Below are 23,787 nucleotides of genomic sequence, written 5' to 3' on the forward strand. Positions count from 1 at the left end.
CAGATTGTGCTCTCAAGGCCTGTTGGTCCTTTTCCCTCTGAGCTGCTGGCACCATGTGGGAGAAAGAGCTGGCAATGACTTTGGGAGAGCCTTAGTGAAGGTCGAGGAGGACAAAAGGATCCAGCGACCAGATCCTCCGTCAACAATCTTGCCTAATTGACAACGGAAGCCCGCTGAGTCTGAGCAGGCGAGCAGCCCCTGCCAGCCGGCAGGCAACCCTGCCCGAAGGGGAGGAAAATCTCCTCCTCGCCCCCCTCCCTACCCCTCCCCTTCCCTCCCCCGCACAACTGCCCGGGTCCTGCATCGGCCGCCTCTGCCAAGAGCGATCTTCGCAGGCTCACTCGCTCTTTTTCGCTGGACTCGGAGAAGGAAGATCGAGTAAGAGATGGGGGAGGGGACTGCACGCTGAAATCGAAGTAAGTTTGAATTGAAATAAATACTGCCAGGCGGCAAAGGGATCTCCAGCTCAGGCAAGAGAGAACGCGGGTGGCGGCGGGGAATAAGCTCTCCGGCACTTTGGCTCCGCAGGCCCAAGGGAGTTCAAGGCTGGGACTTGCAACTTGACTTCATCGCGAGTGTGTTTAGGAGCGCAGCCCGCTAAGCTAACCTTGATGGATTCGCGCCGTACGAAAGATTGTTTTCCCCTATGCAAGCAGTATGGATAGGTGTAGAAGTAATGCTTTGAATAAGCGATTCCCTCCATACCCTCATTTGCTAAATTAATCCCGTTCTGATATTTCTTTCCTGCTCTCCTTCCTTTAAAGGACTCTTAGAATGAGCGGCTAAAAGATATTACTTTAATTATTTAATTTAAGATTATTATTTTTTTAAAAAAACCGGCTGCTCCCCGTAGCTTGAGATAACGTCCAATACCCCCGTCAGTAAGAAAATACTGTATTATTGATATGAGCCAGTAGGATGGGGAGGGGGGAACAATCCGATGTTGCTAAACCATCATTCCCAACGTTCCTCGCCGTTGACCAGCAATGTCTGCAATTCTATAAATTTCCAACCTTGCTATTGGCCGTTCTCTGAACGCTGTTTGGATTATGATGCATTTTCCAATCTAGTATTTTTCCAGATGTTTTGGGATTACAGTGTAATTCCCACTTTTTTTTTCAGCTGATTCCGGGAATCCCAATTCACTGAGAAGACATCAAGTTAGGAATGTATGAACAAAATAAATGACGGAGGTTTAGACTTTCTTGTATCTCGGAGGCTCGGAGCACATACATGTTTAGGACCGAACTCTCTGCATGGAGTTAAAGATTGATTAGGGAGTTAGATATGTTTACCGTCGTTCTAAAATCGGGAGAAATTGACAGGTTTCTCGAGAGGCTTCACAAAGTTTTTCTTCTCTCTGTGCAACAGAGTAGTATCATTTCTGGCGGAATGGGACAGGCGTCATCTGGGTAGGTGCCTTGAATAACATTTGATGCCTGACAGTAATTATAAAGCAATCATATTATTCAGCAGCCGTTTTTAAACTTGGACACGTTGATGCGCTATTAATGGGTCGGGCTACCTAATGGAACCTCACTGACTGATCCCCAGCAACTAAAAGGGGGACTAAATACGGGGAATGAGTTATTGAAAAGTTTGCATTCCTGCGTTGGGTTTTCTTTGCGAGTTGTCTAGAGATATTCCCCCTTGTAGGAATACAATGTGTAGTGCCTTTGATCCGCTGTAGCTTGTCATTTCCTTTGCCCGCTCATAAGAGGCAGTGGGCATCCATTTGTGCACGTTTAAATGTTTGCAGGCTGACTATTCGGAGCCGTTTGTCAGTTCAGTATCCCAACTACAGTATTATTAGATCGGAGATAGCCACGTGAAGCTCCCGGCCAGCCCCGTCCATTTGATTGTGCGCAGAACAGGATTAAGCTCTAAACTTAAACTGCAAACGTCATGCCTCTGTATTCATCACAGCTATAGTTATATATTGAGATAAAGCCCCTCTGATCATGCGCAAAGGGGTTGTTTTATTAATTCCGTGCGTTGCAGCGCTAAGTTTTGGCATTAATGACACCGTGATGGAGCTGAGCCCATACACTAACTCCAATTTTGCCTGTAGGGTTGAAATCTTATGCACACTCCTTTATTTGGGAATAAAGCCTATTGTGCCATTGCCAGCCTGAGTAAACATGCACAGGAATAGACTAGTCTACACAGCTGGTCTACCCTGACCTAAGATTGGTATCTCGTGCAAATCTCAGTTTTAGAGAAAGCCATCTTTTTGCCTTTCACCGAAATCAAAACCCGATAGCCACGTTGCAAGCTGGCTATCCCTCCCTCTTGAAAACCTTGCACATAAGAGAAGTTACAACTACTCCTAGTTTACGTGGTAAAACGGGTTCTAAATCAAATGATGTTCTCCAAAAAAATATTTTTTTAAAAAATTAAGGAATTAAAATTGAATACAGTGATTTCCGCCACTAAAAGGAATTTGTGCAGACAGTAACCGAGCCGTGGTAATCTCTATTAAGGACAACGGAGAGTAAAAGTGTAGCACCTGAAGATTGGCCGGGAGAGGGGGGGACGGGGGGGGCAGGAGAGTTTCATTCCTTTTTTTTTTTAAGAAGGTCAAGACAGTTTCCTCTCCCAACAATAGTTTGAGTAAGGCAGACTTGGCCGAGAGCACTCGTGAACACCAAGGCCGAGCGAAAGATTCGAACTCGACTCTTCCCAGGCTTAGTCTAACTAAGTACAAACCCGACTCCACCCCCACCTCCCCACTCAACGGCGTGGAAAACAATGAACAGATGTCGGGGCGATGAGCAATTCCAGATTAACGTCGTCCTTTCACGCGGGTGTAAATTCCAAGAATGCCGCCCTCTCCGCTGGCTGGCTAGCTGGCATTGGCGCTGTCGCGTTATCCCAACCAGCCAGCCAGCCAGCAGCTCGGCGCTGAGTCCAGAGGCTGCCGCCTGAGGTGCAGCTTAAAAGCTCGCTCTGGGTTGCAATAGGTTGACGCAGGGCGCACGCGCGTCTCCGCGAGCTCTTCCTTCGCCGCCGCCTCCTCCTCCTCCTCCTCCCCCCTCCCCTCCCGGTTCTTTCCCTGAAGACACCGTCGCCTTTGCAAGTTTTCTCGCACTTCGCGCCAGGCGAGGGGAACAGAAGCGCGCCCGCCTCGGCCGCGCAGCAACTAGTGCGGAGAATAAGCGAAGGAGCCGCCTTGTGCCCGTGCGGCACAGAATGAAGTCGGGACTGTGAGGGAAGGGCGAGCGACACTTCCCACCCACCCCCGCCTTTTCTTTTTTTTTGCGCCGCCGCGGAACATGGACCGGAGCAGCTGCCGCAGCCTCCACCGCCGCCGCCACCTTCCCCGCCGCCCTGCTCTTTGATGCCGGAGGAGTTCGCCTTTCCCTTGCCAGTCTCTCGCTCGATCTCTCGCAATGGAGGGACTCCGCTGGGGCAAAGCTTGCCGGTGCCGGGCACCCGTGGCAGCGGGTAGGTAGACGGCGGGGAAGGAAATCTGCAAGGCGTGTTCGGGAGGCGTCGAGCCTCGCGCGGGAGGCGGCGGCGGCAGCGCCGTGGCAGCGCTACCTGGCTGGGTTGATCTGAAGCTCGAGACGCTGCGATTTGCCCCGGTTCGGTCGCGGATGGACCTTGCGAAGGAGGCTTCTTCGCTCCAGCGTTGGAGCGGCCCCCTCGGGCAGAACAACCCTGTCGTTTGTCGTCGGAGGAGATTACGAGAAGTTGGGTTTTGGGCTTCCTCGATTGGATTACTTGGCTGCTAAGCTAGACGGTTTCCTGATTCTCTTCTGGCCCCCTCGGTCGTCGTCTCTTCCTCCCTCCCCCTCCTCCCCACAATGGAGGTGAGTAGCACTTGGGAATGAGAGGGGGTGTGTGCTTGCAACCCGCTTGCTCTAGACACGGGGAGGAGGGGGAGCGATGGTTGGGGTTTCCCCCCCCCAACTATCCCAGTTTTGAGTCAGGAAAATCTGAGAACGAAAAAAAAACCCTTTTGTTTTTTTCCTTCTTGAAAAAGAAGAGCTTAGCCAGAGCTACTTGATCCTCCCCCCCCACCTTCAAAATATTAGGTTTATGGTGGGGCTGATGAGAAAGGGTAAACTTATTTCCCTTTATTGCTCCCGTAATATTAACTCCCGGTTATGGACGCGCCCCAATCGAAACTTTTACTTTTCTCAGAAACCTCCAGTTTCAAAAGGTTTCTACTTAGTCGCCCCTGGCTTTTGGAGTGAGTGATCGATTTCCTCGGAAAACTCTTTTAATTCCTCGCTAAATCCACATGCTTTTTCCCCCTCGCCTATCCAGTGGGTTTTAAAAGGACAACAGCTCCTGCCACTTTAACTCGTGCGGGTTGAAGAAACGGAGTAATGGCAGCAGGCCTGTACCTTTAAAGGGTTTTGGCTGCTGGCCAGCGGGGGAAAAAAAAATCCCTGGATGACTTTCTCCTCCTCCATCTCGATCCCTCGGTTTTTGTTCTCGGGTTCTGCACGTTGTCACTTTGCATCTGTAAAGGGTCCCGCTTTTACTCGCGAGGGAGGATGGAAGGGTTTTGTCTCCACCCGCTCCCCCAGGCCCTTTGATGCTCCAAATGTTCCGTGTTCAAAAAAAAGTAGTGGTGTGTTTGTTTTTAATTGTCAATTGTATGCTAAATTAGTTACAGTCAGTGGGGTCAGTGAAAGTTCAGCTTCAGCCAGGAAAGTTCAGCTTCTTTCTCGGCGGGTGGGGCAGACAAATTGCATAAACCGACAAGAAAGTCCCAGTGATTTTCTTGCGTTTGGGTTAATCGTGGGGTGAGCTGAAACAGGCGCTTGAGACCACCGCCTGGTTTGCGGCGTTTGACTTGCTCTCTTTGTTGAAAACCTGGAAGCTATTTGTAATCAAACTTTGCGATACTTTTTGCCCCTTGTGTGTATCCCCACTAAACCTGCGGGACAATTGGTGGGTTGGCAGGTATCGGCTCCCAAAATCCGAGCCGGCCTTTTTGCAGCAGCGTTTTGCAACCCACCGGGTTAGAAAGGGCTATATACCTACTTAACCCCAGTAGGACTGAGCATTAAAACAGCGGCCATAAAACCAGATGCGCTAACGGACTTTCCAGACCCCTTGCATTTTTTAAAAAAAACAAAGTCGCAAGCGAAGAAGCCCGGAGGCTGACGCGCTCCGTTGAAGAGCGGGGAAAACGTATTTAAAAAGTTGATCTTCGTTAGTGTCCCAAAGACGATCGGCTGCAAGAAGCCGTCTTTAATACGGACCCTCTGCAGATACAGAAAACGGTTCCGTCCCGAATGAGTGAAGGGATCTGCTTTAGCGCGGTGCTTTTTCCTCGGGTGCCCCGTCCGGAATGGGATGAGTGGGGGAGGGGCCTCGCCTCTGAGTCCTTTCTGCTCTGCGCTGGGATGCGCAGAATAAACTCAAAAGTAATGAATGTCACCAAACGCCGAGAGGAAGGCGACAACTCCAGATCTGCCGGCTTTCGTCTGGGACCTAACGTTTCGCGGTTGCGATTGCCCTCTATCGGGGAAGGAGGAGAATGCCTCCTTAGAGCAACCCGACGGACCTTTAGGCAGGCAGGCGACTTGAAACTTTCGTCTGGAAAGTTCATAAGGTATTTAAAGTTATGCTCCTGTCTCTACAACCTGTGGGGGGCCCTTCTGCTTATTTTTTGAGCAGAAAAGGGTTTTTGAATATAAAATGCAGTAACAGTTTGGATTCTGCTAGCGGAGTTTGCATGAAATATATATTCCGAGCATTCAGTGAAGGACGCAGGATGTCGTTAATAAGGTTTCCCCCGGTGCCAGCAAAATCGTGCAATCGGAGAGTTTGCATTAGAAAAAGGAGCTCCACTAGACCATCCGTGGCCTGGCCTTTTTGCTCCATTGGCGTTTTACCCCCTTTCCCCCCCAAAAAGCCCTTGTTTGACCCTCCCCGTTTTGGTAATAAACCTCGGCAAATGTTCCGCCCTTGATCCAGACGGCTGTGACCTTCAGATTCAACTTCCTCGCGGGTGGTTTATTCTTCGATTAGCATCATCAAATTGCACCTTGCACAGCTCTCGAGCGGCGAGCCGAAACTGTGGCCTGAAATCCTCAGCTGCACAGAATGTACACCCACAGCGAAAGATCACACGAGACACGGAGGGAACGGGCCCAAGGCCACACGGGAAGCTCAGGCCGGAGGTAGGGGAAGCGATTGAAACGCCCCGATGGGCAATGGCTTAACGGAGCCTTCTTTCTCTTCCATCTTCGGGTTTGTCCGCACGCTGTTCGCCTTCGACGAGGGACGGCTGCAGTGGCTTTCGCGGTCTCTCCCGGCCCCCTTTTCCCTCCCCTCTCGTGCAGGAGCGTGGACGGCTTTATGGGAACGAACGAACTCTTTGGCGCATCAGTCTGATGGAGAAATAAATCATTAGACGGGCGGCCTCTCCGGCCGATCCCCCAAAATTCTTCCAGCCTTCTGTGGGAGAATTCTGTGCATTTGGGGAGACCGCTTAGCGGGCCGCGACCGCGCCTTGTTTTCCGTGGGATTGAACCAAAACAAAGCGGCGCGAGGGCAAGCTGGAAGGGGCTCGGAATAGGCCAGATGAAGTCCTTCGGGAGTATTCCTGGTGTCAAGTCTCCCGTCGGCGAGAGTTCAAGCATGTTGAAATGTGACTCGCGGGCCAGCTCCATTTCCCCGCTTCTTGAAGCTTGAAGAAGCCGTTCTGGCCCCGCTCGTCTGGAAAGTCATTTTCCTTTTTACCCAGCACGAGGCCGAGGAGAATGGAAGAGCACGCCGAGCAATTATGAGCGGGCGGATTCCCAGAGGAAAAAAAACCAAACTTCCCCAAGAGTTTTGCAAGTCAAACCCGGAGGGCGATTTGCAAGCCCGACCCCGCCTTCTTCCTTGCCGGAGCACTCTGTACCTTCAGCTGAATTACCTCCCCAATCTCTTGGGTGGTAGTTAAGGGCAACCCTATTGGAAATCCGCAAAATGAGCTTCTGAGTAGACGCGTTTAAGATTGAGTAGTGAGTGGAATTATGTTCTGGTCAGGGCGATAATACTGCAACCATACCGACCAGGTTGAAACATCAACGTCCGTCGGCACGGGAGTGCAGAGAAGCAACACGGGATTGTACTGCTCTCTCTTTTTTTAAACTTACAAATGGAAATGCCCGTTGAAAGGTTATCTTTTTTCTGTCTTCAAACCGCCTGGCGTGCCTGAAATCCTTTGGAGCTCCTCCTAGGCTTCTCGTCGCGGAAGGAGCCTTCCCAACGCTTTCATGCCTAGGTTGCGAGCGAGCGCGCAGATCGAAAGTTTCCTGCTCTGCTCCCTCCGACTAATTCGTAGTGTTTGCGCGCGAGGAGGCCCGGGGTTGCGCGTGAAGGAGGCACCCGCCCTTCTTGGGCGAATCACCCCGTGGCGGTCTGCGATGGTTCCGGAAGCTTTCTGGTTCATCGGGGAGCCGCTCTGAAGCTTCCCGGTTCTCAAATCCGGGCTGGCTCTATTTGGTACGGGAGTAAATGGTTTAAGGTGCGCCAAGGCTACCCCTGAAATCGAAAGAGAGTCACTTCTGGCCGCGAACGAATCATGGACATCTGGATAGAAGCATTCGTGACATTTCTTTAAAAGGGGTTACTAAATTGTTTATTAAATTGTCTCCTGTTCCCGCCAATGATGCAGTATGGGGAGAGCTCCTCTCCTTCCATTGAGCCCAATTTCTTCTACCCCATCACTCCAGAAATCACTCGAGAAGGAAAAATCTCGATTCTGTCCCAAAATGATAGGCCTTTGCTTGCTTGGAGTTCTGAAGGGTTGGTGGTCTGGCAAATCCTGTGTAGTGTTAGTGTGGTGTGGTGTGGTGTGTGTGTGTGTGTATGGCTGTTTAATCTCTTCCCTGTCTCAGCCCACCTGCTTCTCCTGACAGGATAGCTAGCTATGAAAACCCAGCAGCACAACAGGGCTGGATTGTGCCCCAAAGCCAAGGTCTTGTCTACTGGAGTCTGGAAGGAGGAGGAGGAAGAGAGGGAGGACCATGGGCTGGGTGCTGCTCAGCTTTCCTTCAGTATCTGGGCTGCTTTGAGAGTTAGTCAAACACTAAGATCCAACAGTGGGACAGTTGGGCGGATTAATGCACTTGGAGCAGCAGGCAGTGGCGTGGCCATTGCACTGTAAGAACTCATTGGGGAAAAGGGCCGCTGCAGCTTTGCAGAGAATTTCCCCCCCACCTTTTCAGGCTGGACTTTGTTCACTTTTGAAATGGTCTGAGCCACACCATAACAGTCAAATCAGTCTCTTTCCTCTTCCCTCCCCTACAGAAGTCCATGGGAGCAATAATGCAAAGTGGATCTTTGTGGACAGGGGCAATGACTTCCAAGTACTTTTTGTTGGGTCTGACCATCTTCTCTTCGCTTCTCCAAATCATGATAGAAGCCAGCTCTTGGTGGTAAGCTTTTTAATTATATTTTTATCACTTTCTAATCTCTCCCCCCCCCCCACACACACAATATAAGGTATGTCTATCTTCAGTTTCCAGCTAATATAAAGGCCCAGATAGTTCCTGGAAACTGTAATTACTTGATTTATGAACCCGTAAATTTTTTTTTCATTCTGTTCCTTCAGTGAACTCTACCACATATATGTAATAATTTGAATTCTCTATGGAACCAACTGTATAGTAGAAACTAAATAAAATGTAAAGTTGAAATGAGAATATTGAGTTTGCAAGATAAACACATACACAAAAGTGAATCATGTGAGTTACTTCAAAATAATGGGTTTTATAACTTATTTTTGTGTGTGTGAACGACTATAAGGCTATAGATTCAGGATACATATGGGGTAAGCCCTATTGATCTTAATTGAATTTAACTTCTGGAAACAGTTCTGCTGTCTGATTAACAGGCATTTATAATTAAAGCACACAGTTGAGTTAATATTTTGTTGAAGTTGTTAGTTGTGAATGTTAAATTAAGGCATTTATTTCATGATGTCTAGAAATTGTCTACTTCAGGTATGTTCACTATTTTACATATAAACTATATATTTTGTGTTACTTGTTAATTTTATTGATCTTCAGTATGTTTTAGGTACTACAGGGTTTTTAAAAATATATGGTAGGTTAGTATTTAAACGCCTTCAGTGTGTGTATGTGTGTGTTTAATAAGTTCTCAAAAAAGTAGGAAGAGCGCAATAATTTAAAACTTAAGGGGGAAAATGTATTTAGATAAATGCATAACTTGATTTTTGTCTTCCTAACTTCATGCATGTGGTTTTACTTTAATATTTCAAATATTCAACAAGTCTTTCTTTCCACTTCAGCCACTATGCCTAGAACCTCACTGAACCTTACTTCCAAGTAAATCTGTTTAGGATTGGGATTAGGATATCTGCATGTGCATTCAGTTACTGTATTTGAACTGTCTCTTATTAATATAGCTCTTCTCCTTTTACAGGTCTCTAGGTATGAACCACATGAATCCTATGAACCCTGTCCAGATGCCAGAGGTGTATATAATTGGAGCCCAACCTCTCTGTAGCCAATTGGCAGGGCTGTCTCAAGGACAAAAGAAACTCTGCCATTTGTACCAGGATCACATGCAATATATTGGAGAGGGTGCAAAGACAGGGATCAAAGAATGCCAGTATCAGTTCCGCCATAGAAGATGGAATTGTAGTACTGTGGATAATAACTCTGTCTTTGGCAGAGTCATGCAGATAGGTAGGAAGTACTTTAGAATCTACATGAAGCATTTCTGTATGCATTGTGCTAGAAAACTTTGCCCGGTTCTTTATTTGACACTGAAGTTAATCAAGAATGGAAACATTAAAATGCTTTTGGCAAAAAAATCAAAACCCTTTTGGTGAGCAAGCAGCCATTATGAGACTGACGATTATGTAGAAAAATGAATAATAATACTGAAGTTCTCATCCCATCGCAAAAATAGGCCTGTTTTTAGAACAGGAAATTGGAAGCAGATAGTGGCATTTGGCTGGCCTAGGATCATTTTCATATCAAAAACATGTAACGGTTGAGTTTTGCCTTTAGATTAATCACCTTAATTTTTCATACCATTATATCAAGTCTATTCTGGACTGTTATTTTAATACATACTTTCTCAGCCCAGCTTGTACCAATATACCAATATTGAAATCTCATTATGTTTAAAGGAACATGAGAAAAGTTCAGGATTATAGCTTTCTGAAAACAAGTTAATTTTCATTAAAGAAATTTAAGCTATGATGTGAATTATTTTGGTGTTTGCAGAATACTTTGAATAAGGCAAAGTGTGTGTCTGCATGTATATGTATCCATAGATACATACATGATACATATACTTATGTAATTGTTATTGTTCATAAAATATCTCTTTAGTAAAAGTATATCTTTTGTCAATTTCTTCTTGATATTTTTTTTTTTGCTGATGAGCTTATACCAGCAGAATTCCATTTTATGCTTTAAAGAGGTCTTATCTCTGATATTCCCATTGAATTTGATGGGCTCAGCACAGCATCATTATAGATTGCTGTTGGTTGACTGATAGATTGCGGTTTTCTCTCCTTATCCGCTTGCAGTAATGACATCTGAATATCTAAGTCTGTATCTCCGGTCTAGCCCTTCCCCTGTTTAACTCACAGCTTGTGTATAATATCATTTCAGAATACTGAGATCTAAATCTAATTTTACATTCCTCTTTTTTGAAACAGGATAGGAAAGGATTGGAATGACTTTAAAATTAGATTAAAAATAACTTCATTTAAGAATTGAGTAGGCTTCTGCTTTGCTTGAAAGGGTACTGTTAAGTCACATTTACTCTAAAAGTTAATTTTATGTAAAATAATCTTTACAAAATCTCAAACCTTTTCCATGCCCTTTTTTATGAAGTAAGTGGAAACATTTGCCTTTTGAAGACTTAAATATTCTCCTGCAGTTTTTGCATTATAATTGCTGTTGAGGGAGGCTTAGAATAAAATTGTTAATTGTTAGTATTCTGCCTTGGGTAGGATGTATTCCATAGATACGGAGTGCTAAAAGCCTGAAATTGTTTCAGATATTAGCATAGATGTATATATCCCAGACTTGAAGATTGGTTTTATAATGTCTGAGTTAACACAATCTCTTTATACAAAGTTTGCAACCATCAGTGTTTGAACTAGTTCGCATTTTAGTTTTAGTCCTTTGATTCCTGCTCATAATATATCTGCATCTATTTCATTTGATTTAAAATGGTGATAGCCTGTTTAGGTTAATTACAAATCAGGTTATGTGCATCCAACTTTCTAGATCATGAAAACGTTACTGAGAACAAGAAGTGTGAGAAATTTCTCCAAAGCAGTGAGAAATTTGTCATTTCATATTTCAGCCTACTTTAAGTAAATTATAAATAGGTTGTTTCTCTTTATCCAGACACCTGTTTCTTGCTTAAACACTGTTCTACATTTCTATAAATCCAGCTACAATGAGTGTTTTGTTATAAAAAGCCTATTGGCTCTATTTCTTTATGTTTCTCAGAATTTTTGTGAGAAATCCTTAGCCGATTTGACTTGAAAGAATACTTGAAAGATTTTGTGTAGTGAATTAAAATACTACAAGGTTGTACAATTTCTTCATCTAAATTTAAGTAAAGAGTAAAAATCTAATGATTTGATTGATATCTTCATTGCTGAAATGAACAAATCAGATATTGATGAAGCATATTGGTGTTGTTGCTTTAAGAGCTGACTCTTAAGGTAGAATATCTGTTACAGTTATGATTTTTATTTGGGAAATAGCACAAGTTTTGGCATTAAATGCAGTGAGATATGAATCAGCATACATTACTGCTGGCACAAGTATTTCTTTATTTTCTGAACAATTCTGGAAAGTTGGCTGTGTAATATTTGGGTATTTTCGTCCTGGCTAGATCAAACAGTAAATGATAACAAACTAAACATTTTCTGAAAATTTTGTCTATGACTTGATCTCCAAAAGTTGAATAGCGGTCTTCAAGTTGGGAGCTGAAAATGCTCTTCGAAATCAATATAGCTTGAATAAAAGGGTATGATTAAAAAAAAAGTTCTGTACTTGGTATTCACTTAAATCATGAAAACCACTAAATCAGTGCTATTTAAAAAGCTAAACTCTGAGTAAGATTACATTTTAAACTAACTTTTGAGCCATGTAAGCAAATTCTCTTACTTCTGAAGACTTTCAAAATTACATATATCGAGGAAAGGATTTTTCTGTTTGAAATGGACAAAGATTAACATATCATCTTTTTCTAATGTAAAGGTATCATGTTTATGCTTAGCACAGGATAGAAAACTTCTAAACAAACCAACACTGTTGCTGGCAGAGAGACTTCTAATATTGTCAAAGTTGATGATATTTGTCTTAAACATGCCACAAATAAATTTATTCCATCTGTTGTTTTTTTTAAAGTATACCATCTCCGCATTTTTTCCTCATGCCACAGATGAAAATTTTCTCTTAAAATATACTTTTGGGGAGAGACATAAAACTTAAATGCTACTAAAATGTATATAATCGCTATATGTATGCAAAAGGAAGTAAAGTGTTTATGAACTTAATCTGAACCATGCTAGTGTAAAAATCATAGGGCTTCTCTATTATTCATATAGGTATATTAAAAATAAATCAGATTTTAGCATACTACAAAAATTAATACTACTACTTATATATACTGCTTATTTGGAATAGGTTCCTGACTGGCACAAACTTCTTTGGGATAATATAATTTTAAACCTTTTGTTTTAAATACAATAATTTGGCTTTTAAAAATGTAGCTATATACTTTTAAACTAATTCTGTCTTTTATTTGAAAAAATCTGGAATAAGAGGATTTTAGAACTTAGGACATAGCATTGTAAAGGATTGACATTCAAATCATTGCATAAGGCCATGCTTTATCTTTTGTGATAGTCCCCTTAGTTACAATTTTAAAAAGCTATAGACAGTTGCCCAATATAACTAAAATTGGAAGAAATCACCACGGGACTTGCCAATTTTATTAAACCTTTATGGATTTGAGTAACCTATTAACTAATGAATTTTCATTCAGGCTATTCAAATAACTAGCCCGTTTGAGTAGCCTGGATCTCTTATTTACTTTAAAAGCATCCCTTAAACTCTTTTTACATTTTTCACACAGGACAGTTTGTATAGAGTATATTTCTAGAAAACACCTCAACCATTTCTTGATCACATTGTGAACCTCATTATTAGATCAGAACTTTCTTTTCCAGTATAAAATTGTTGTTAGTTTATCAGATGCCTCAAAAAGGGTGAATTTTGGAAAAAGTCAAGAGGATTTTCCCATAGTTGGTTTTTTAAAATTGGAACTTTATCCAATACGAACAAGTTTGGTCAAATATTATACTTAACATTCACTTGATATACCCTATTTTTCAAAAGTACATTAATCCATTGGGGAAAGTTGTTCCATTGTAAAAGTAATATATCTTCTTCTTTGACAAATAAAAACATGCATCCCAGTCTCCAATGCACTAAGCAGCTTCTTTTTCTTCTTCTTCTTTTTTTTGCAGGCAGCCGGGAAACTGCTTTTACCTATGCTGTCAGTGCTGCTGGCGTGGTGAATGCCATGAGCCGGGCCTGCCGAGAGGGAGAGCTCTCTTCCTGTGGCTGCAGTAGGGCTGCCCGGCCAAAAGATCTACCTCGGGACTGGCTGTGGGGGGGCTGTGGAGATAACGTTGATTATGGCTACCGTTTTGCCAAGGAATTTGTGGATGCCCGTGAGCGAGAGCGGATCTATCAGAAAGGATCTTACGAGAGCGCTAGAATTTTGATGAACATACATAACAACGAGGCAGGAAGAAGAGTAAGTAGCTCAAAAGGGGATTCTTTTCATCTATTTGCTCTTAACTAATATTGTAAACCTTTATGTTGCTGCGTTATTTACAGAAAGGCTGACTTCTCATTAATTCCTATTCACACATTGTTGTTTGTTTGTTTTCCATAAGCTGTCTTGTTTTTGAATTTGTTTACTTGAACAGACCTGATGAATAAGTGCAGAAATGATTATTATAATCTTTATTAATACCACTACTACTGGAGGTAGACTAGGCAGGATGCCTCAATTTAGATAAAGACAAATGGCCCATTTTAAATTAAAAAACAACAACAATCCAGGATTTTTCAATCTGAGAGGCATTGCAACAGCTAATGCTTGATTTGCTTCCTGTATATGGAGCTGAAATTATACTTTTTCCCCTCCCAGATTCTTCTGGTAAAATTGTGCAAGTCACAGTAAATTTTCTGCAGAATAGAGTTTTATTAGCTTATATTTCCTACCCATTCAGTTTTCTTTGGAAGGGATGAAAGAAGAAGCATATTTACTAGAGCGAAATGTTCTTGTGTGGGGCTATTTTCAGTCTTCCTTATAAGGCTGTGAAAAAAAAAGTGCCACCCTCTCTGTATTATTAGAGAACAGGCTTTTCTGTGGTGGAAGTTGGTTTTTATGGCTTTTTTAATCTCCAAATCTTTTAAACGAATGAGTGTAAACTTCATTTTATTGCCCTGAAGAGGAAGGAGCCAAAATAATTATTTTTCCTACAACTGACGGTGCCAGGAGAAGTCAGCTAGAGAGTTTACACTTGTGTTTCAAGGTGAATTAAGATGAATGATAATTGAAAATTAATAATATTTCAATGTGACAAGATGGCATCTGAAAGCCTTGGGAAGGCCAACTAGAGAGAAGAAAAATGACTTTTCACAGTTGCCTGTGTCGGCTTTGAGTGGTTCCCTGCTACCACCCCTTTTGAGCTGCCTTCCTGCCTTGCCATTTGGCAGGGTTTGAACTCCCCGCTTTTTAATGCTGGGTGGAAATGGCATTCAGCATCTACCTAATGTGTTAGACCCCAGGATTTTTGGGGCTGTGTCAACACTGACTCATGTCTATTTATACAGGGTAAATTATCAAGGTCTCCTTGCCAAGACTTTATAAAGAGGATATTGCGGTGTCGGCTTGTCCCCCACCCAGAGGTGTTCTGGGGTTTTCTCTTGGATGGAGTCACTTGGCTGTGCATGGAGACTAGTGTGGGAGGGAGATGCTGAACTGGAATGGAAAATGTGCTCTAGGAGTAGCACATCTTTCCAGTATGAAAATGGGGAGTTGAAAAGAAAAATCTGATGCAATTCTACTATCAATATGCCAGTCAACAGACTGGTTAAGTATCATGGATTTTTCCCCTCAGTCTAAAGGAAGTAGGTAAAATCAACTTGTATATACCACTTGTAAGTTTTATTTTTGCTGGAAATCTTCACAGGTTCAATTATTTCCAGTTTCCCTTCTTGAAATGTTACCTGCCAAAGTTGATTACCTTCTTTCTACTGGTCTTTCTTTTTGTTATTGGGAGAATTGACATCACTGTGTTAACCAAATCTGCAGATTGCTGAGCAACACCAAGCAACTTCAAATTGAATAGAGAAGGGAGGGACTGGATACCTTGTTATCTTGGCAGTGGTGCAGATAGAAGACATCCAGTTAGTATGCAAGGAATGAGCTTGTGCTCGCTTGAGGAGAATTACCTATTTATCAGCCATGGATAGTGGCTTGCAATCCTGCTCATTTTCTGTTATTGCTGCATTGTTTGATTGTTGCAAATCAGGAAGTGGAAAAAGAAGAAAAACAAAATCTGTGCAACTGAAACATAATTGCTCAGACACATTTCCAATAATAAAATAAAGGCAAAGATACCCTCAAATCAAGTTCAACTCCTGTTGACTATATGTATGGAAATAGTTTGCCATTGCCTAATTCTAAGAGCCGTGGATGTTTCGGATAGTCTCTCATCAAAACCAGGTCTCATTCTTCTCAGCATTTTTGAAATCAGCCAATATTAGATAGCTAAGTTACCATTTGTGGTTCAAATAAAATCAGATGGAATTCTAAGGATTTAACAGCTGGATAGCCATTGTGGAAAGAGAGAAAGCTATTTATGCTAGGTTAACCTACTGGAAAAAAAAATTGAATATCCAGAAAGCTGCTTCATGCAGTTATATAGGAGAACTGAGATAAAACAGATATATTATTATATTAAAATTGGAGGTCTGTGTATGCTTGGACCAGGTATAAGCGTATGAGACTTTAGACTGGCATAATTTGTGTAATGTGGCATTTCAGCAGCCACAGAAGTGTTGATTGGAAAAGTGTGATCAGGTTGCATATCTCAAGATTGAACAGAAGTTTGTTCCATTCCTTTTTTATGGCCTCTAATAATGCCTGGCATCCTTTTTTTCTTCTGTCCCATCCAACATGCCAAGGAAGTAGAAAACAATCTTCAAACTTACATAATATCCTTGAACTACCACAAGTTTTCCATGGTGATTTAAGTTCATTAATATCCACAGGTGCAAGTGGGTCCATCAGCTTTGCTAGCACTTTCTCATACTTTCTGATCCTGCCAGCTTAGTTTAATTTTGTAGCATAGGATGGAGTATTCTTTGATCCTGGCCATCAGCCTATGGTGAACCGTTTGCAGACAAGTTGGAGATGATATAAACAGATGACCATGATTATTTATTCCAGTGTTGTTGCTTTCTGGGATCATTTACAAATTTAAAAAAAGTTCCAGTTTGCATGCACAATTTGTGAGGTAGTGATTTTCCATATTTTCAATGCTAATCAAAAAAGCCAAGAAGGAAAACCTCCAGAGAGATGGGAAATCATTCAGTTAATGCAATGAACTACTGCACACATTCTTTGGCCACCAAATAAGAAGAAGAAGAATGAGAGAAGCAGCTCATCTGTCTGGAACTCACATTGCATATCTGACATTAACACAATTGAGAGAGTCCAGAGATATTTCACCAGAAGAGTCCTCTACTTGTAACAGAATACCTTATGCTACCAGGCTTGAAATCTTAGGCTAAGACAACTTAGCACTACACTGCCTTCTGTCTGATCTAAGTGTAGTACATAAAATTATATATTGCAATGTCCTACCTATCAATGAATACTTTAGCTTCAACCATAACAATACAAGAGCACACAATAGATACAAACTCAAGGTAAACCAAACCAGACTCGATTGCAGGAAATACGACTTCAGCAACAGAGTGGTCAATGCCTGGAATACCCTGCCTGACTCTGTGGTTTCTTCACAAAACCTCAAAAACTTGAACTTAGACTGTCTACTATTGACCTCACCCCTTTCCTAAGAGGTCTTTAAGGGACGTGCATAGGTGCACCAATGTGCCTACCGTCCCTGTCCTAATGTTCCCTTTTATTCTTAGCCATTTCATGTATTAACAATCATGTTTACATTTATATCAGTTATCTAATACATGCTCGACTAAATAAATAAAATAAAGGACTTATTTGAAAATACCCTAATATTGGGAAATATTGAAGGCAAAAGGAGAAGTGGACAGTAAGATGGTTAGGTATTATTGACACTGTGAGCATGAGTTTGGGCAGACTCAGAGACAGTGCCATAATATGGTACATGATGCTGCAAAGTATCGGACACAACTTAGCAAATTGAACAACACAAACTGCATACAATTGCTGTGTACAATTTCCTTTTCATGGATTTATTTTTAGTGAAATTTGTGAGGTAGCAATATCATGTCATAGAAGGTTGGGAAGATAGCAAAATAATCAGATTTATGTATCAGTTCATCAGGACCTATATCTTTATATTTCAGCAATTTTTAGCCTGATTTTTAGTATTTTACTGTCAACATTCCTGCTAAAGGAATTTTCTAAAATGAAAAATTTTGTAACTGATAACGCTGTGAAGGATTATCTTCTGTGAAGGAGTATTTTCTACTGAATATGGGGGTACAGCTCATAGTAACTTAGACTTGCATATTTTCGGTATCTTTTCCCTCCATTATTTTTATACAAAAATGATAAATTGGGCTATAAATCAGGGTTGTCAAACTGTAGCCTATGGGCCGGATGTGTCATGTGCTGGCCACACCCAAGCCTGGTTTAGCGAATGGGGGGCGGGGAAGTTGCAATATGTCATGTGACATCACACCGTGACACTCGAGTTTAACACCCCTCCTATAAATAAAAAGAAGATAAAATATATTGTCAGACAAACCTGTCAAAAACTCTTATTATATTAGGTATGATGTGACAACCAACAGCTAAGAATGGGGGAGTTTTTGTAAAAAAAAACACCTGATAAAACAAGGTAAAAGAAGTTTTAATCAGCTCTCCAAATGTTTTCTGGATGTTTTAACTTTTATTGTTTTAAATTGTTTTAACTGTTTTATAGTTTTGGAATTTTAAGCTGCCCAGAGTCACTTGGTAGAGCTGGGCTGCTACAGAAATTGAATAAATAAAATAAAAATAAAAATTGTTACTTAGCAGCAGGCTAACAGGAAATTTCAAAGCAGGTAGGCATTCTGGAAAGTAGAATAGACAGGTGCCAGGTGAGGAGATGCTACCATTTGCAGTTGTTTCCCCAATAATTGGTAGGGCATACAAAAGTAATTGTTTAGTTTATTTTACACCCGTTTATATTTTGGGACAATAGGACTCATTTTTCTTCTTCTGACTCCTACAGACAGTGTATAACTTGGCAGATGTAGCCTGCAAATGCCACGGTGTGTCTGGATCATGCAGCTTAAAGACCTGTTGGCTGCAGTTGGCTGACTTTCGCAAGGTGGGCGATGCTCTGAAGGAAAAATACGACAGTGCTGCCGCTATGAAGCTCAATCTCCGTGGCAAACTGGTTCAGGTGAACAGCCGCTTCAATGCACCAACTATTTATGACCTGGTGTACATTGACCCTAGTCCTGATTACTGCGTGCGCAACGAGAGCACTGGGTCTCTGGGCACCCAGGGGCGACTCTGCAATAAGACTTCAGAAGGCATGGATGGCTGTGAACTTATGTGCTGCGGCCGGGGCTATGATCAGTTCAAGACCGTGCAGACAGAACGCTGCCATTGCAAGTTCCATTGGTGCTGCTACGTGAAATGCAAGAAATGCACAGAGATTGTGGACCAATTTGTCTGCAAATAAAGTGGGTGGGGTGGGACAATCTCTTTCAGTCCACCAGCAGGGTTGGTTGCCTTAAATGATCTCAGTTCTTATTTATAGTGCCCAATGGGTTGCTTCCCTTGTTTATATGTTAAATCTTTTGCAAAGAGAAATGATGGGGAAATCTTGTTACATCCAGCTCTGATTGTGCATAGTTTTATATATATATATATATTTTTTGCAATAATGGGGTGGGGGGGAGAAGTGACAGAATATTTATTTGCATAATTGGGATTAAGATTTAACAATAGCAATGAAAATAGGATAGCTTAAAAGGATATCCATTCTATCCCAAAACAGTCACAAGAAACATGGTATAAATGCAGTAGATGAGGTATTTGTGTCACATGCTTTTTAGATCAAAGCATGGCTGGACTTGGTAATATAAAAAATCTGGACATGGCTTTTGTTCATAAGGTTAGTGGTCAAAAAACAATAAAAATAAAAATGTTCTAATGATAATGATTAGTTTATCTGTAAAATTTTAGCACAACGTTCTTCAAACTTATTTGCCTAACCACCTGCAGGGATGGGTAAAAGCATAAGGTCCCTAAACTACAGTTGTGCTGCTAGGTAACTTCAAAAAATCCATTAAATTGAGAGGTTTTTTTTCATTCTTGGCTTACATATGAACATGCACTGAGTGAGGCCTGTGCATGTAAAGATGCTAGGAAGGAAACACGTAGTTCTTTCACCATCATTCACGTAATGCATTTCTCAGAAGATACAGTATTTGAATTAGCAAATGCTATTTCTTAAAAATTACGAACAAAATCAAAAGGAAGAAAGCCTGACTTTACTCATTGTAGATCAAAGCAATATTTGGAATACTGCAAGTTGCAGTAAAATAAGCACGTCTCATGCATGTTTAGACAGCCTTCTGCCTTAGTTTAAATAATATTAATGAGTTAACTTTGGGATTTCCTGAAGTGTGTGCGCTAAATAATGCTGAAAATCTGTATTGTGCATTACAAAAACATGATTCTTTATTTTTAAAGTGCTATGGGTAGTAGTTCGTTTCTTTTCAGAAATGGAAGTTGGCTGATAGCATTGTGGAATTGAGAACTCTTGGCTGTCCTGTACAGCAGCTTGATAAAAATGGGCAGCGTGGCAAGCAATATCCTCTTCATCATCCTGTGCTACCTTTGTTTTAATGCACAATGCTTTAAAAATATAATGGCTATGCACAAACTGCTCAGACTATATTTGAGCAGTTACTTGTATATGGGAAAACTCTGGTCTGTTGGTGTCTAGTATCTCAAACCTTTTCTCATGCATATATGTTGTCAGTACAAACTACAAACCAATTATTTCTTTAAGAAAAAAAAGAACATACAGTCTGTTCAAGTTACCAGACAGTTTCTTTGTTTAGACTAAGCATATTATTATCCTCCCCCATTTTAAAAAACACTGTCAATTCACTTAAGGGGCTTTATTTGGGTTGGACGCTGGCCTCCCTTTTTCTGGGGCTTGAAAATTGTTGAAAGGCAAGTCAGTCACAATTTAACTTTCTCTTTTTCCTTTCAGAAAGTATTAGATTTTTCAACTTGGTGAAAGTGAAAGATTTGGCATAATCTGAATTGTTGGTTGTGCACTTGAGCTCAGAATTCCAGAAAGTTTGATGTGTGGTTTAGAACAGCCTTGTTCGGCCTGGTTCTCCACCTAATGCCCCACACTAGACTGTCCTTAATGTCCCAGCACTTACGTTGGGATGAGCTGAAACAGATTTATTGCAAATCATTGTTGCTAGTAATGGAAACAAGCTCAAAGTATTCTTAGACAAATTATACCTTCTCCTTTTTTTGAATAAATAAATAAATTCTGTGGTGAACTAGCATATTAGACAGGCTCAGAAGCCATAGTAAATCTCTGTATTGTTTCAATTTTAGTACATTTGCTGTTGAAGCATGTTTTGGCAAGACATTTACTAGAATTGGAACAATACAGAGAAAATTAGCATGGCCCCTTGTACAGGGATAACATGCCAGTTTTCATATAAGAAGAGAATCTTTTTTCCCTTGACACAAATTTAATGCATTCTTCAGCTTCCAAAACCTCACCCAAATTCATCAACCCCAATAAATATAAGCAGATTGGAATTGATGCCAGACTTCCACCTTTCATTAACATACCAGAAGTTTCATATCTCACAGGCTGTGAGCTTTCTCATTAATGCCATGATTATCAGTTTTTACAATGATGATTGCTCTTAATTTATTGTGCAAGGAAATATTTACTTCCATGGTTCCTAGTATTTGCAAACCAATGGCAACAATAACTTTCATAAATGAATAAAGCACTAGTTCCTTGAATATGTCACTTTTGGTTTTTATTATACAAAAACCACATTTTAAAATTATGTTGAACACTTATCCTTTATCATGACTTCTGCCTATGAGCAGAGAGGTCAAATGATCCTAGCTATTAAAATGCTATTTAATGTAAAATACTCCACTTTATTCTTCAGATACTATGTAAATCTACTATGTTCTCCTCTTTGTTCTGTACATTTAATGTACATAATTTTGTCTCGTGTGATTTGTATATTTCATTGGGGTTTTTTTTTAAAGGCTTATGCCATATTGGAAGATAGACTATAAAATAAAATTTTGGTTATATATTGGGAGATGATTTTAATTATTTCAGGAGAGGTATTTTTTAAAAAGGCACTTTTATTATTTTTATTCTGCCTGTGCTATTTTTAATAAATAAATCAAGGCAGCAAACTTACTTTTAATGCTCCTCCTATTTTTCCTACAACAACCCTGTGAGATTGGTTGGGCTGAGAGTTTTATTGTAAAACAGACAATGTTCTCAGGTGGATTCTTTATCAGTATAACAAGTATAGAGATTCTTTATGGAATGTTGAAGTTGCAATTAAGTTCTAGAGGAATATTAAGAATACGGAACGCCCCTGAGAAGATGTTTTCATTCCACATAGGTCTTACAGGTAGAAAATAATTGATGAATGACTTAAGCCAGGAATACCAGAGATCATCCCTAACCAGTTTTTATTCTTTAATATTTACATTGTAGCTTCACTTGGAAGCATGAAAGAAACTGTGTTTGCAATGTGACATATTTTGTCACTAATACCCTTTACTCATATGGAAAACATACATGTTTCAAATAAATGGGTGTTTCTGATTTGTGATAGGTGCTGTTGCTAGCCATTTTGTTAATAGGAAGGCCACACCCACATAACAGCCATAATATAAAATATAAAAAGGGTCATAATGCATTCTGCTTTAAAGTCAAGGGTATCTACTAGCGCCCCATTGCATTTTTCCTTAATTAACTAGGAGCATTGCTAACGCTTTAAGCAGAGGAGTCCATGGGGGTAGGGTCAAAAAAGTTGATGTAGCCTTGATGCAATTAAAACCTTGCTGTCATTGTGAGTTATTTAACCTCTATGGAAGGGCCTCTTTAAAAAGCTAGCACTGTGGCTGATAAGATAAAAACAAGTATACAATTGTCCTAGTGCTCGAACATATAATTGAGAACCTTTCTTCCTCCCAAAACTAGTTGGAAAGAGCCTCACCCGGTTGTAACTTTGAAAGTTGTAGAAGAGAAAAATCAATATGGGTTTTCATAAAAATGTTTAAATGTTCATTAATTTTAACAGCAGTTCAGTTTTGAATCACTCCTAACTTTCTGAAGTGCGTGTAACCATGTAATTCAGCTCAAAAGCCAGAGGCAGCCCTTAACCTTCAATAATGTTTCAGACCTTGGTCTAGAGAAACAAAAGCCAGAAAATGTGTTCACGTTCTACAATTGTGTGCTGTTCTCACCTCACCAAAAATGCCAAGCAGCTCCTCCCTCTGTGCTTTACAGCCTGATGTCAGCCAGGCTTGGCTTTTTTCTGCAAACCCAGACAGAGGAGCCAAATACATGGAAGTTTGGAAGCAGTCTGACTTTAAAAAGGCAGCGGCTACTCACCCGGCCCAAACTGCATGCCAAGGGCTAGAAGAAGAAAGAAAAGCAAGTTCAAATGCTAGTTTTTAGGATTTCCACCTGATGGGGTAGAAATGGATTACTGACAACTCCAAGAGGCCTGTTAAGTTTGGTGGCCAGTCTAGTGATCCATATTTCCTTAAAGCTGGAAGACAGTCTTCTCTGGCCTAGCTAGACTTGGCTTGCCACTGGTTGGTCACTCAAATCATGCTGTTCCCCTATAGCCTTCCCACCCAGGTAGCTTGAACAGATGGTCTTGAAAATCCTCCCAGCAGGAAGGAAAGAGCACTGTCCCCTAGAGCCGGCAACGACGAGCTCGTATGTGCGACGTGAACCTTTACCTTTTTTAGATGTGCATGTATTACATAGAGAATTTGGGGAATGGGACATAATGATCTCCAGGACTGGCTTCAAGTTATTTTCCACACAGGAATAAGGGTGTTAGTAATATGGTGAGCAAACTGGGGACTTCATGTCCCAATTTCATCTTTTTTGGGGAGGAGGGAGTCATGTAAAATTCAGGATTCTTTTAGAGTAAATACGGTAAATATTTTTTAACTTTCCTGTTATTGGAAAGAATTTCACCATATTCCACTCCAGAGAAATGCTGACCTATACAAGTGCAGGTCAGAGTTTTTGCAATAAAGAATACTGGTCAATATACAACTGAAGGAAATTGAAACCATATGTGAATAATTAGACCACAGAAATTGCATTTACCCAAAAGTGCTATTTTAAGCATGCTCCATATTGATCTTTTACTTTTGTGGCATATTACATTCTTGGCACCCCAGAAGAGATTCAGTACATTAAGCTGGCCTCTCAAATGAAAGAGAGCGTGCAAATAAGCAATCTATTACATTTGCTGA

The 23,787-nt window shown here is 41.2% G+C and overlaps 1 protein-coding gene and 1 non-coding gene across 4 annotated transcripts; both read left to right on the plus strand.

Moving 5' to 3' along the window:
• The first annotated feature begins 186 nt into the window (after positions 1-186).
• WNT5A (Wnt family member 5A) lies at positions 187-21,590 on the plus strand. 3 transcript variants are annotated; one of them, XM_087923861.1, is made up of 5 exons: positions 187-416; positions 8,266-8,393; positions 9,403-9,668; positions 13,493-13,785; positions 18,488-21,590. In XM_087923861.1, exons 2-5 carry the CDS (start codon positions 8,272-8,274, stop codon positions 18,944-18,946), a joined length of 1,140 nt encoding a protein of 379 aa, XP_087779987.1. In that variant the 5' UTR covers positions 187-416; positions 8,266-8,271; the 3' UTR covers positions 18,947-21,590. The 3 variants fall into 3 exon arrangements, with proteins under 3 accessions (XP_087779987.1, XP_026579603.1, XP_026579611.1); XM_026723818.2 differs by lacking the exon at positions 187-416 and adding an exon at positions 2,907-3,815; XM_026723826.2 differs by lacking the exon at positions 187-416 and adding an exon at positions 2,977-3,447.
• LOC113455201 (U6 spliceosomal RNA) lies at positions 20,874-20,976 on the plus strand. Its single transcript, XR_003376489.1, has one exon. It is a non-coding gene; the product is annotated as a U6 spliceosomal RNA (small nuclear RNA).
• Positions 21,591-23,787: the final 2,197 nt, after the last annotated feature.

The sequence above is a fragment of the Pseudonaja textilis genome, chromosome 2, assembly GCF_049901715.1.
Source record: "Pseudonaja textilis isolate UNSWEBS1 chromosome 2, rPseTex1.2, whole genome shotgun sequence".
NCBI classification, from domain to species: domain Eukaryota; kingdom Metazoa; phylum Chordata; class Lepidosauria; order Squamata; family Elapidae; genus Pseudonaja; species Pseudonaja textilis.